The sequence below is a fragment of the Centropristis striata genome, chromosome 3 (assembly GCF_030273125.1).
Source record: "Centropristis striata isolate RG_2023a ecotype Rhode Island chromosome 3, C.striata_1.0, whole genome shotgun sequence".
In the NCBI taxonomy this organism is placed as follows: domain Eukaryota; kingdom Metazoa; phylum Chordata; class Actinopteri; order Perciformes; family Serranidae; genus Centropristis; species Centropristis striata.
In genome coordinates, this window is record NC_081519.1 from 8,638,338 (window position 1) to 8,653,390 (window position 15,053).

Genomic DNA, 15,053 nt, shown 5'->3' on the forward strand with positions numbered 1-15,053 from the left:
CATGTATTTTCAGTCCCTGCTTGTATGTGCGTGTGTGTATGTGTGTGTGCGGTTAAAGGAAACAGTAAATCATTTCCACCCCGGGAGATAAGATGACAGAAATAAAATTCAGGCATTACTCATGAGAGTGCAAAATGACATTTCTTTTTTCTACGAGCCCATCATCTCATAAATGTGATTCATGTATTCCACTCTAATAGATAATTTGAATGAGAATTTCTAATCAATTATCTTTAGTCATAGATGATGATGCAATCTGTCACCGAATTGAACTTAAAAAGATGTTTGTGCGCAATGCAGAGGAAAAGACGACAGCTGTCATTCCTTTTACAAAGTCAGACAGTTTAACTCAGTGGCCCATATTTCAACTCATACTACTATTGACTTAAATCTGGTTCTCAGAGTGTGTAAAGGTAAATCTGACCTACCTGATCTACAGACTCTTGTCTATGCTGAATTAGTAATGAAGCAATAAAATGACTATGCTTGGTAAGTAAAACATGCATTCTGCAGTGCAGGTAATTCTGTTCAGATTTCCTGTAACTCTAATAATCCTTACCCTGCAGTTTCTGTACATCTTTGATACTTCTGTTCTCTCCACATTCCCCTCTCTCCGTTAACCTTTATTCCAGAGGAGTTGGATAAACACAGTTTTTATGTGGAAAGAGGTTTTTGACTGCCTGGTATATGTCGGGAGCGGCTCTGCCAAAGTATCTAGCTCTGCATGACAACTTCGCTGGGCAGAGTGAATTCGTTTATTTGAGTTACACCTTCCCTCACTGCGGTGGCCTACAGAGAGCTTTGAGTTTCCTGGAACATTTCACAGGTTTCAATTAAAAAGACAATATTTGTCTCACAGCCAGGGGGGACGCAGTGAGTGTTCAGCAATATTCTGAAAACAGTGTGGGACTGAACTAGTTTCTGATACCTCAATTTTTACGAGGAGCACACTGCTTTCATTGCTTGCCAAACAATGAAAGCAATAACCAAACAGTAGTTGGTGCAGTACCCCATGTGTCATTTCTTCCATGACCTACTGTCAACTGATTTCACATCAGAAGTTGCAAACACTTACATGACTCTATCATAAGACTATTTCAGCTTAGCTGGAGACCTATTATTCGTGTTGGTGAAGGAGAGTGTATTATCTTCTGATGTCCATTTAAAACTGCTTGTGTTTATCACAGGATTTGGATTGCTTCCATTTGCTACACAAAAAGGGCTGCTAACTTACTGTGACCTGCAGCTGAGATAGAGTGGAGGGCTGGACAATGGTTAACTAATACATGGAAGTTTGCTCTCAGTAGCTAACATCAAAAGTTTATGTAAGCTCTCTGTGTCAAACACAAAGGGTCACAGTGGTGCAATGAAGGTAATGTAAGCACCTCACTGCTCACTTATTATGTGCGTCTCAGGGTAATAAAGGCAAGTAAATGCCATCAATGTAAATATTAATGTGCTGTCTACCATTTGACGCATGTGTTTTTCCAGGCCACTGCGCCCGAATAGATGGATTCATTACAGTGCAAAGTTTGATGCAGCTGACTGTGTGATGGCACAGTGCCAACTAAGCCATTGATGGGACATCATTTCTTCACTTACTTCTTCTGCAATCTGATTGGTCAAGAAGGATTATAGTTATTCATAGGATATGTCAAACCAGACTGCATGGAGTGTATATAGCTGCAGGGACACTAAATTACATAACACAGAAAGAAAAATGCTGTTTTTCTTTCCATTGTGGAACGTTTTCCAGCAGTCGTAGCGCTTATCTGCAATTTCTAAGTAAGGCAGATTGAGATAACTGTTTTGAAAAAGCACCAATTACCACAAGCACACACTGGATACCCGCATAACAGCAAGCTACAGCTTGTATGTTGGCAAGGCGGCTTGTTGACGACCACTCACCGTATCTGATTTGTGTTGGCCAGGCAAGTAAATGCGGAAAATGATGAATCTCTGCTCTATTTTTGTTTTGTTTTCCATGTTACTCCTGGTTACATTATTAAAAAGCCTCTGTTACAGCCAGCCATGAGAACAATACTATATACAGGAAAACGTCTATTCACAGCAATTCACAACTCTCAGTATCATACACCTAATTATTAATATAACTAATTGAGACCTGACATTACTCGGCCTTGCAAGAGATTATTAAAATAATAGTCATGTGAAATGAAAGTCCTAAATAAAACGCTGCATCGCCAGGCTCATCAGCTTTGTCCAGTAAAGAAAAATACTTAATACGCTTTGTTAGAGATCTACTCTATCTAATGGTGTGTGTGTGTGTGTGTGTGTGTGTGTGTGTGTGTGTCTCTTATCTTGTCAGGATGATGCCCGCCAACTGTTTGCCCTGTCAGCAGCAGCAGAGGAGCAGGGCATGCTGCCAGAAGACCTGTCCAACGTCATCCAGCGACTGTGGGCCGACGGCGGCGTCCAGAGCTGCTTCACACGGGCCCGAGAGTACCAGCTCAATGACTCAGCAGCCTAGTGAGTGCCTTAATAACATCAAGGCTATTTTATGGATCACTGTGTTTAGAAATACAGTTTGCATTATTATGCATAGAAAACTAGGGACCGGCCTTTCATTGATAATCACATTTTAGAAATAAATGATATATTAATGAAAGTAATGAATATCAGTAAAATGTGGTTTATTTTAATACAGAATATTTTATTTATTTGGTTGCTCATGTGATAAGTTTTATATTGTAGTTTGAAGGGCAGAGCAGGAAGCGTAAGAAGTACCCTGCATTTTGTGTTTTGGATTATCTTTAATTTACCTTCAACTTCCACTAAAGTTGGCCCTGCTGCCCAAAATCCTTTCAAATATAAGTTTACATGCACAAAAGAGTCAATTTTCCCTTATTACGAAAAGGACAATATTCATATTAAGCTGTTTACATGTCTAATAAACATGAATACTCCGCTAATATTCATGTTAACCAAAACAATGCATACTCCTGTTGAAGTAACATGTCGCTTATAATGTCAAACTATGCACCAGTGGAACGGCTGGAAACAATTGTGCCATTTTGTGACAAAATAGGAAGTTTTCCAGTAGCAGACTTGTTTGACCGTGAAAACACAGCCTCCCTCTTTCAATCCCTCAACCACCTTCTTGAAAAGGTTGGTGTTGAGATATTTGTGCATATCCAAAAACCTCTTGATATCCTGGTCTTATACAGTGAATAAAGTATAAAGGCTTTTGTTTTGGTCATGCATCTCTACTCCATTCTTGCAAACTGTTCATTTGTGTACAATAAGCATAGAAACATACAGAGCTGACCGTAAACTGACAGCAAACTGTCACAAACTGCTATAAAAACGCATTCTCAATGAGTTTCCATGTTTCCATGACTCGTATCTGATTTAAAATATTGTCTGAATAATAGTGGAATATTGGTGCGCATGTGAAGGTAGTTGCTGCTACTTTTGCTTTTACTTTTACTCTTCTCTGCTTTAGTAGTTTTAAAGTTTTTACTGCTTGATTCAGTTTTATTATTTCTTAAATAGTTAATATGCCATCCTTCATGTCTCAGCGCTGGCTGTGGAGAAGTGTCCCACCCAGAGCAGTTACACTTATTAATAGTGAGAGCAGTACTGTTGTTGGCTGTTTAACCAGTGGCTTTCACTTTTAAAATCAGTTCTGCAACAGAACAGCAACCTCAGCCTCTGTCTCCAGCTCTTAATTACCTTAATGACCCTCATTTATGAGCACTCAGTTTTTCTGCCGCGTTGTTACAATGCACCAGTATTATAACAGGGAGAGCATAAGGTAATTGTGAGAAGCTGCTGGTAAGAGGTGAGAGGTGGTTATCACTTTGACCCTCTGGGATGCACTGCTGCAGTGAAATGGAAATCGAGTGAAAACAGAAAGCTTAAGCCTTGTTCACCTGCCAGCTGCAGCAGGAATTAACTGCCCTGATTTCAGTTTAATACACAAGGCCTTTGGTAATACTATGACAACTCCAGAATGCACTGTGAACTGCCAGGGGCGTGATAAGTATCTCACAAATGATTGCTTTGCAGTGATGGGTGTATTTAAATTCCAGGGGGAGTGATATTGTTCTCTGTTTGTGTTGGCCGGTATAATCATAACTTCTCCATCTCTGCTTCACTGCTCTTGTTGAAGCAGAGGGGATCTCAAGGCATGCCGCTTTCAGGGCCTCACTTTTAGTAGCTGGGAGAGTAGACAATGTACGAATGTTTCATCATGGCTTTGTGAAGCGCTAGGAGAGTCGGTTTGCTATACGAGAGGACTAAATGAGTCTGGCACTAGACCAAAATCCATGTCTGAGCACCTGCTGAGAGCCAGAGAAAGGGAGGGGAAGATAAAGAGAGACAGAGAGAAAGATGGTACAGCTCACATTAACAGAGACCTCGCTCTTCTCTCTCACCGGTTTGATAGAAAGCGACACATACTGTACACCCTAAAAAAATAATGGCTCCAGCTGATATTATTTCAGGAAACGAGACCTTTTCACCCATCTGGGTGTATAAAAATGAAATGGCCTCTTCCAACACTGTAATTGTTCTGTGTGCAGCCATAAAGAGTCTATTATGGTTCCACATGAGGTCTCTCTCTGATAACTGTTTACTCCAGAGACAAAAATAAATATGGTGAAGTGTAAATCTCGTGTGAAACATTCATCATATGACACTCCAGTTGAGCACCTTCTCTTTTAAGAGTGTAAGCCGACCAAATTCAATTAATCTTCCAGGCTTATAAACCCACTGGCCAAATCGAGCAGTGTTACAATATCTGATGTGTGGACTACAAAAGCAGTCTAAACCTTTCTCTGTGGGGAGCGGGATTATGATTAAACTGTCAAACACGTGGCATGAAGTGGTGGTGCGGAGGCTCTAATATCTACACCCGGGCTGTGGATTGTATGGGATTACATCCAGCACCAGGACTTTGTTATTCAACAGTCTTTTAGTCTTTTATATACAATTGAATATTGTGCTGAAAGAATCAAATCAAATACTTTTCTGTGTCTTCCATGGTAACATTACATGCCAAAAGTTAACTGTGGTCTTCATGTATTGCTTTTATCTGGCTTTTCGCCTGCTGGACACACCCACACACTCACTGTTTCTTCTTTATATATTCAAAACAATTCAAAATATGGAGACCACAATATTGTCAAACAAAGCAGAATCTCAACACACTACACTGAAGGGCAAATACGTTCCAACAAAGAGAAAATGGAAAAATAATACAGCTTTTGTTAGTACTACTGTGCTGGTTCAGATGATTTTCTGTCTTTTATACCTGTCCATGTGGTTATGAAAAGAGAAGCATCTCTGTGTCCCTTGGCAGGATTTAGTGATTACATCACTGAATAAACAACATGATTTTATGATTGTATACAAAGGTCACTCAGAAAATTTAATCAGAAAACACAACAGCTACTAGATTCTTAATCCTTACCACGCCTTACCTATTTTGCTGACCTCACACAACTGGCAGTGGTGCTTTCCCATGGAAATAAACATCTTGGCTATCTCTGTATTCAATATCCTTAACGCTCCAATTACCACTGAATGGATTGTGATTGAAACTGTTGGATTTCTCTTAAGGCATCAGGTACTATTTAGTATGGCAGAAATAGATTTACTGTGTCCCAATACATTGTACAGGTGCATCTCAATAAATTAGAATATCATAGAAAAGTTTGTCAGTAATTCAATTCAACAAGTGGAAATAACACATTATATAGGTCCATTACACACAGAATGAAACATTTCATGTTTTAATTTCATCAATTTCCTCTAATTATAATGCCTATGGCTTACATTTAATGAAGACCTAACATTCAGTGTCTCAAAAAAATATGTAATATTACAAAATACCAATTGTAAAAAAGTATGTTTAATATGGAAATGTTGGCCTCTGAAAAGCATGTCCATCTATATGCACTCAATACATGGTTGGGGCTATTTGACTTGAACTACTGGAAATTGACTTTTCCATGATATTCTAATGTATTGAGATGCACCTGTATGTCAAATGCAGTATACCAAAAATAGAGGCTTTTTCTTTATTCTGCCCCACAATCATCTGCGCTGTGGATGATTCGTCAAATCGTCTGAGCCGTGGAGAGCACAGACCGAAGACAGATCACTCACAGAAGCTGCAATGGATATATGAGCAAGAGGGTCAAGGTCTATATTATGATGAAGTAGCATTTCCCAGTTGTATGGATACTTCATGCAACAGTACATACTCCGTCAGGGCACCTGCACTGCGTACTAAAAGTAAAAAGAAAAAGTATGCGGTTTGGAACGCAGCAAAAGTTTCCTTGTCTTCTACACAGTTGCATGAAATAAATCATAAGATGAAATGATTGTGACTGAAAAAATGTTTTGTTTTGTTGCAGCAGGGTGAACTGTTGCTAGCAGAGGTAAAGCAGCAGCCTGGTGTTATATGAAAGCACATCACCTCGTGTAATATGGCTGTTAATTTGCTGAGACACCACAGGGTTGTTAGACTGCCAGGATGAGACACGTTTGTCCTTAAAAACCTTGAAAAAGTTTACATTTGAAACCTTGTGCTTTTAATTTGACATTGTTTGTGTCTGTGTTCCCACCAGCTATCTTAATGACCTGGAGAGGATAGGCAAGCCAGATTACATCCCCACACAGCAAGATGTGCTGCGGACCCGAGTGAAGACCACCGGCATCGTGGAAACACATTTCACCTTCAAGGACCTGCACTTCAAGTAAGATCCCCCTTTTACCGTATTTATTTTGCTGATCATTTTATGAAACACCATTAAAAGTATCAAATCCAATCCAATCCAATCCCCCTTTATTTGTATAGCACATTTAAACAACACAAACGTCTCCAAAGTGCTGTACATAAAATCAACAATAAAACAAACAATTCCATATACCAATCAGCAATAAATAATAAGTGTATAAATCTAAAATGATGCCATAAATAAAGCAATACAATCAAACAGATAAACATAGTAAAATAAAATAAAAGACGTAGTTAAAAGTAGTAAAAGAAATAAAAGACAGAGAGGACCACAAAACTCACACAGTGTTAAAAAGCCAAGGAATAAAAATGGGTCTTGAGACGAGACTTAAAACATTCCAACATTCCAAAACATCAACTGTGGGGGCTGTTCGGACAAATCAGTTTATATTGTACAGCTCTACATTTTATTTCATCTGCAAAATGTGAAACCCTACTTATTCACTTAACAACTGTCTCCGCTAATATACTCTCATGAAATAAAGAGAGGTAGTGTTTTACAAAGCAGGGCTGTTTTCTTTCTTTTTTTTTTTTTTTAGATCATCATCTATTAATTAAATGGATCAGAGAGGGCGAGATGCCTTCAGGACTCAGGGCTCAGCAGGTGACGGCTATTATTTGATTCGGCTCATGCCCACCACCTGAAGTATATCAACACATTTTTTTTAAATAAATAAATAAATTTCCCATGGTTTTCTTGATAATAAACAAAATCATTATCAAGAAACCCATGGGAAATGTCTAGATATCAGCTCTTAAATTAAACTCTTATTAGCAATTTTCGTTGTTATCATTATATTTGTCCAAACAAATGTACCTTTAGTTGGACCAGGCCTTAAAATGAAGAAGAAATTGAAGAAAACAAGGGTGGTCTAATCATTTTTTCCATGACTGTACTTCCGACGGTTGCCTGAAATATTTTGCATGGTAGGATTTTCCCAATAAGCATTATTAATAATACTACAAATGTATTAGAAAAGCAGTGAAACCCTTTGTGATCTCCAAGACGTTCTCAATGCATCACTATGTTATTTGAAGGTAATATCAGACTATAACTCCCTCAGAATACAATCAAAAATGCATGTCTGTTGTTGTTTTTGACAATAACAACCTTCGGATTTTGCAGACTGAGGAAAAAGAATCAGTGTGCGCCTATGAGTCATGAGTTAATGTTTGTACTAAGAGTGTTTCTGCCAGTACACAGTGATTCTCCCTTTTGGAAAGTCAATAAAGTTTGCAGAAAGGAAAACATTTGTTTCCTGATTTCTCTATCTCATGTCAGCAGCTGAGCTTTAAAGATGATAAAGTTAAGGATCTTTAAGCCAAACAGCTCATCCCACTCAGTTCTGGGGACTGCGTACGCTTTGCTCAGAGAAATAGAGCAGCGGAAACCGTCAGTGAAGTGCAAATAAACAGATTTCTTTTTTTTTTCATCCCACACAAACAATATGCATTTGAGTGAGATCTTTGTCACTGAGTGCTTATCACAGCAGGATCACACATATTGGTAATGAACAAATGTATCATGGAATTCAAACTCATTACAACCCCTGTAGTTTGTTACTTTAAATGGCAGTTTTCAGCCATGCTTCTCAGAAGTTTTCTTGTTTTTCCCAGTGCAAATGTTTTTGCGATTGTCTTCTATGATAATGTAGATACAGGTGCATCTCAATACATTAGAATATCATGGAAAAGTCAATTTCCAGTAGTTCAAGTCAAATAGCCCCAACCAAGTATTGAGTGCATATAGATGGACATACTTCTCAGAGGCCAACTTTTCCATATTAAACATACTTTTTAAAATTGGTCTTTTGTAATATTACATTTTTTTGAGACACTGAATTTTAGGTCTTCATTAAATATAAGCTATAATCCTTATAACTGGAAATAAATAAATGAAGACATGAAATGTTTAATTCTGTGTGGAATTGATCTATATAATGTGTTTTTTCCACTTTTTGAATTGAATTACTGACATAAATAAACGTTTCTATGATATTTTAATTTATTGAGATGCACCTGTATTCCCCATTTAGATAAAGGAATCTGACATCCGCCCCTCAAGCCACACACAAAAACATGTACTTTATATCTGATGGAGATGCTAGTCACTACTAAGGCTTTGGAATCAACAGAGGAAATTGTTTGTGAAATATCGAAGATCAGTTTCAGTCAGACTTCACTTTATCAAAGAAGTGGAAATGAAGATGAGTGTGCGCTTCAGTGTCTGCTGTGTGTCTGTGTGTAATATTTAAGTCTCATATTTATGTCTAGATATATTTTATTTTTCTTTGGAAGACATAAACCAGATCCATCTCACATGTGCTTACCTCCAGCACCTCTCCAGTGCTGCACTGCCGTGATATATTTAGCCTGTGTAAGCAGAGCTGGAGACGAGCGCCCTGTGGAGGTAAAAAGTTTAAAGTGTGTCACTGTTATAATGAGCTCTGCTTACTCAGCATAAAGCTGGCCGTCCGTGGGAGTCAAAGTTCTGCCTTAATTAACCGAATCCTGCGATGTGAAAACTGCTTCGCAAGAAGAAATGTATGTGTCGACTGCGATGCTACAAATGCTTACACTCTACCTTTAGCGGCCGTCTGAAAAGCTTCCTCTCCACGTAAAATGGAGTAAATCTTCTGTGTGGCACCGCCCAGGCGAGCGCCCTCCTTCATCCATCTAGGTATCCTCCATCTTCATGAATTAGTCATATAGGATCTCAGTGAAAAACCAGCTAATTTGCCTTAAGGCCGTCTGTTACCACAGCAACTGTACTGAACCAAAATGCCAACAAATGCCAGGAAAAATGACAAGGCCTGTGCAGTGAAACACCCTGCCCTGCAGAGAGGGACAGGCAGGAATATATTCACTGTATAGAGAGGGAGAGGGTGCACATGTTTCCAGAGGAAAACCTTGAAGCCGTCTGCCAGAATGAAAAAGTGTTGTTTCTCCTGTCTCTCCACTCTTCCATTAAAATCTGCCTGTTTATACTGTGTGTGTGTCTGCGCAGGATGTTTGATGTTGGAGGCCAGCGGTCAGAAAGGAAGAAGTGGATCCACTGCTTCGAGGGAGTCACAGCCATCATCTTCTGTGTAGCCATGAGCGCTTACGACCTGGTCCTGGCTGAGGACGAGGAGATGGTGAGCTTAGCTTCTTTGATTTATCTAAAAAATAGAAATAACAAAGCTTTGCATGAGTTTAGCAGTAGAGCCCATTCCCATGATGATTTCAATGGGGAGGAGAGGCGGGGCATTCAGGGAACTCATTTCCTTTATGTGTCCTAGTTGTGCTCTCTATTAATCTCTTTATCTCCATATTTGTGCCCGCCCCACCCAGAACCGGATGCATGAGAGCATGAAGCTGTTCGACTCTATCTGCAACAACAAGTGGTTCACTGAGACGTCCATCATCCTGTTCCTCAACAAGAAGGACCTGTTCGAGGAGAAGATCGCCCACAGCCCTCTGACCATCTGCTTCCCTGAGTACAACGGTACAGTCCAAACGTCCCAATACAACCACAGGACAGGGCCAATTTTGTTTTTTAACCCTCCTGTTATGTTCGTTTCTCAGGAACACCAATAATGTTCATAGGTCAATTTGACTCGGGGCATGTCTAATTATCCAAAACTAAAAACATCCCAATAAACATTGTTTCTATTTCATTAATAACTCCATTACTAACCATTTCAATCAATATTTAGTGCAATGGTGTTCTTTACTTCTCCTAGATCATGGTTCAATGAGGATAATTCACTTGTTTTTCTTAAGAAATGCATGTTAAAACTTTTTTAAGACCTAAGACCTACATATAAGATACAATGGTTTTACACGACATTGTTTTTTATTTATTTTTTATTTTACATTTTTATTTTTTTATTTTTCTGAAAAAAATATTTTAACTATTTTGGGGGGGGATTTTTAAACTTTGAAATGGGTCCATTTGACACGCACCATAACAGGAGGGTTAAAACAAGTGAAATATAGTCAGTAGGGTGTGATACTTCTTCTTGTTTACAGTTAAGCTGTACTTCTTTGTTCCTTAACAGAATCATAAAACAAGGCTAAATCAAGCCCTGGTTTGTGCCTCTTATGCATTACCATCACATAACATAAATATCTGTTTCTCTGAAAAATTACTACAATTACCCAAAAATCTTTGGAAAAGCAAGAAGGTTGTTTAACAAAACGTACTGCTGTTCTGAAGAGTCTCTTCAAACTATCTGGATTAAAACATATTCTGCTTGTAGCACGATATAAAACCTTTTTTTATACGCGTTTCTTTATTGTGTCTTTAGATGTGTATATAATTAAAAAAATATGCATGATTGATAAAAAAATATAAATTGCAATGAGATGTAAAAATATGTAGCGGGAAGGAGATAATAAGTCAAATTTCATCTTACTCATTTTCAGAGATTTCATTTCAATGTTTCTGTATTTTTTTCATTTTGAGAGTGTGTTGCTTTTTTGCTGGTTTTGTGTCATGTCTGAAATAAATGATATAATAATATTAATGCATTTTCCAGCATATGCAAAACATGAAAAAGGAAAAAGAAGCACAAGTGGTTAAAGAGAACAACATGTCATCACACAAATGGGCCATTTAATGACATTCCCACCAGTATACCATTAATAAAGAGCTAAAATATATACCAGCAGCAGAGAGGATGCAAAAAAAAAAAATTAAATGTAGAAGATTTAATAGCTCATGTAGCTTAACACAAGATAACAAGGTTTTCAAATAAACAAATGCAGCATCAGGAACCTGTGCTGATTAGTTTCTTTTTTTGTGACTTTTTAATGGCAGTGGAACACGGCCTAAAACTTTTAGGATTTTCAAACATCACCAAGTAGTTGTTCTTCAGTGAAACAGATTATCTGTGACTCAAATGTAAAGGAAGTGCAAGAGACGCACTTCAAGGGACTGCTGGAAACTGTGTGATGGCCTCAGCAGACTGGAGTTCTCTAACACTCTCTGTGTCCCTCAGGCCCCAACAAGTATGAGGAGGCCCAGGCTTACATTCAGACCAAATTCGAGGACCTGAACAAGAAGAAGGATACCAAGGAAATCTACACCCACTTCACCTGCGCCACTGACACCAAGAACGTGCAGTTCGTGTTCGACGCCGTGACCGACGTCATCATCAAGAACAACCTGAAGGACTGTGGCCTCTTCTAGAAACCTGTCTGAGAGAGAGTCAAGGTGAGTTCAGGGACTCAGGAAGTGATTCAGCAGCTCCTTAACAAGCCACACAATGAAGCCTGGTTGTAATGACTGACTTGTGTGTTTCTGTGCTTTTATTAGATTACTTGAAGAGTTCTGATGACCATAAAGATAAGGGGAAATATACACACATCATGAATGACTGCACTGGCCAACCACGATTTCTGCTTTGATCTGCTTTTTATAAAGACACCTAAGAGACTGAAAACCCGACGAGCCTCGCAGAATTTCAACGAATGCTGATCCAGCCGCTCGTATCGCTAACTCTTTGGGCTATGACCACAAAAATCAACATTTATTATTGTATTTTTGTTCTTCTGTTTTTTTTTTTTCGTTTTTTTTCAATTACTAGAGGAGGCAAAGGAAAACTTTTTTATATAAATGCATTCATTTTACTTTTAGAAATTCAGATGTGCAAATTATTAAACTTTTAATCACATGAAGCTTATTTTTTAAGAGATGAAGCACAGGCATGGACATAAAATATGATTGATAAAGGAAAGTGCTTTTTTTTTGTTTAATAATGTTTACATAAGTTCATCATTCATAGCCAAACCGTATATTGTTCTGCATGACTCAACATGGCAAATATTAGCTCTGTAATCTGCACAAATATCTAACATTCCTACAAAACAAAAATAAAAAATGTTAAAAATGTTGAAAAGAAAAAAAAAAGCTTCACATGCAGGGGAAAATTATGACAAAATTCTAACTGATATTTAAAGTATGTGTGTACCTAACATTCTTTCACTTTTTATAGTACCATTTCCATGTCTGTTGCAGTATGTTTGTGCCTTGACTTCTGTTTACAACCAATTCCTAGATATGCTTTCAGTACTGTTTGACCTACTGTGCGCCTATATTTTTCTTGCATTTTTCTGCCTAGCACCTATGAATATATAGTGATTATTAATGAGAGACGAAAATCTAATTCAGAAAAAGGTTAGTGTTTTTTGGTAAATATTAAAATGCTTTGAAAGTCCTACAAGATTTAATTTAAATAAAAGTAGAGATCACCTGAAACATTGTTTTTCCTCTCTGTGTTGTCACTTTTAGGTTTTAATGCAACACTGTTCATTTATTTATGGTGGACTACACACACACACACATACACACACTCACACACACACACACACACACACACACACACTCACTCACTCACTCACTCACTCACTCACTCACTCACTCACTCACTCACACTGACTGTGCTGTTGTTACACAAGATGGTTAGATTGCAAACATAAATACAATGGAAGTACCTGGGGTTTAGAATAATCATTATTTTACACAAAAGCAGACTGTGATTTAGTTAAACAACATTCATTGTAGCCTCAAGTGACAAATAAGGGGTGGTGGTAAATGCTAAAATTTATTGGAAAAGTCAGTGAAATACCCCAAAAATGATACATAATTTATATGAGAGATTAGCTAACACTGGCCAGCTCTGAGACAGATAATGAAAACTGCAACAAAGCCCCCTGAGTGTATGAAATTGAGCGAGGGGGGTTTTTTCTTTTGTAATGTTATATTTGAAAATTACAAGAGGATAGATTGCCAATGTGTTTTTCTTCACTGTAGCTCTGTCCTTTCACAGACATGCATGAGAAAGGACAGTGTGTTGGGGGGTTTGAAAAACTTGTAAAAAGAAAAACAGGTCTTAAGCATCGATCGAAAAAAGAAAGGTAGGTATCAGAAATATAAAAACAGATTGACATCTATTATGGGATGGAAAAAAGGACTATTATGATCAGCTGTTGCAAAAATATAAAGATAGCATTAAGGCTACCTAGAGTGTGCTGATTTTCTAACAGTCATTGTTGAAATTAACAATTTAATTACTGATAATACAGAGGATATGGTTAATGAGTTAAATGATTTTCTTTTTTTGTTTTTAGTTAATATAGGCCCTAATTTGGCAAAAGAAATTAGCCTCCCAAAGAAATGAAATGCAAATTTTGAATTTCCTTTTAACAACTTTAATTCATTGTTTCTTCTGTCACCCATAAAATAAAAATGTATTTTAGAGAATTGGTATGATAAGTTATTGCTAATGGAAAATAAAACAAAATGTATGGTGTTTGATGATAGCAGGGCCAACGGTGACATTGAAATTAAATGGTTTTGAAATTAAAAGTGTTTAAAATAAGGTTTTAGGAGTAATTATAGATCAAAAAATTGTTGGAACCTGCATATAGAATATATTAAAAGGAAACTATCTAAATCTATTGACATTCTTATGGATTCCCCTGGTCTCCCTCACTGAGCCGAGAGAGGAGGAGACTGAAGACCCCAGATGAAGAAGACAGGTTTTTTTAGGCCTACTCCTGAACTGCTATAATATACATTATAACTGCTAATGCTAATACATTTTACATGTAGTCTTACATCACATAGAGGTGTGCTATAATAGGTGTTATTAGTGAATGCTTATTTTAGAGTTGTAATCAGTAGAGTAATGAAGATTTTATTTGTTTCTGCATTAGAACTGTTTATGGATTTCCAAACGCTTGTGCAACGAAGTAAAAAGCGTGCTGCAATTCAAACTTTATTTCAAACTTTATTTATATAGCGCTTTTCATACATAAAAATGCAACACAGAGTGCTTTAAAAAATTAAATTTAAAAAATAAATAAAAACAAACAATAAAAATGACAAAACCCACCCCTCCCTCCCCCACATACACATTTGTAAGTATACATACACAAACATGCACACACACGCATTTAGTCATGCAAGCACACAAACACACACTCAGACTCACACACAGCACATATTGATTGACAGTGTAGAGAAATGGCAAGGCACCGAGGATCCAGATGAGGAAAAAGCAATTGCAATGAAGTAACTGCTTACACATGTGCGTACATATAGCCTGTGTTGATTGTGATATAAAACATTACATCAAAAGGGGGAACAGCAATCTCCCATTTTGTTTGTGCTCTCTAGGTTGGTGCTTGCCTGCAGTTTGGACCTCCAGAGAGCTGGAACACAAATCAGAGGAAGTCCTACCTGTGTTTGATTGACATGTTAAGAAACATGTCAAAAGGGGGGTTGTTATATTAT

The 15,053-nt window shown here is 37.7% G+C and overlaps 1 protein-coding gene across 1 annotated transcript in view; it reads left to right on the forward strand.

Moving 5' to 3' along the window:
* The window catches only part of LOC131968160 (guanine nucleotide-binding protein G(i) subunit alpha-2-like), a 69,515-nt gene extending 56,502 nt beyond the window's left edge, over positions 1–13,013 (forward strand). The window contains exons 4-9 of the mRNA XM_059328911.1: positions 2,330–2,490; positions 6,600–6,728; positions 9,777–9,906; positions 10,103–10,256; positions 11,755–11,969; positions 12,072–13,013. Coding sequence (XP_059184894.1) covers positions 2,330–2,490; positions 6,600–6,728; positions 9,777–9,906; positions 10,103–10,256; positions 11,755–11,945 — 765 coding nt within the window. The 3' untranslated portion in view covers positions 11,946–11,969; positions 12,072–13,013. The remainder of the gene's footprint in view (positions 1–2,329; positions 2,491–6,599; positions 6,729–9,776; positions 9,907–10,102; positions 10,257–11,754; positions 11,970–12,071) is intronic.
* Positions 13,014–15,053: the final 2,040 nt, after the last annotated feature.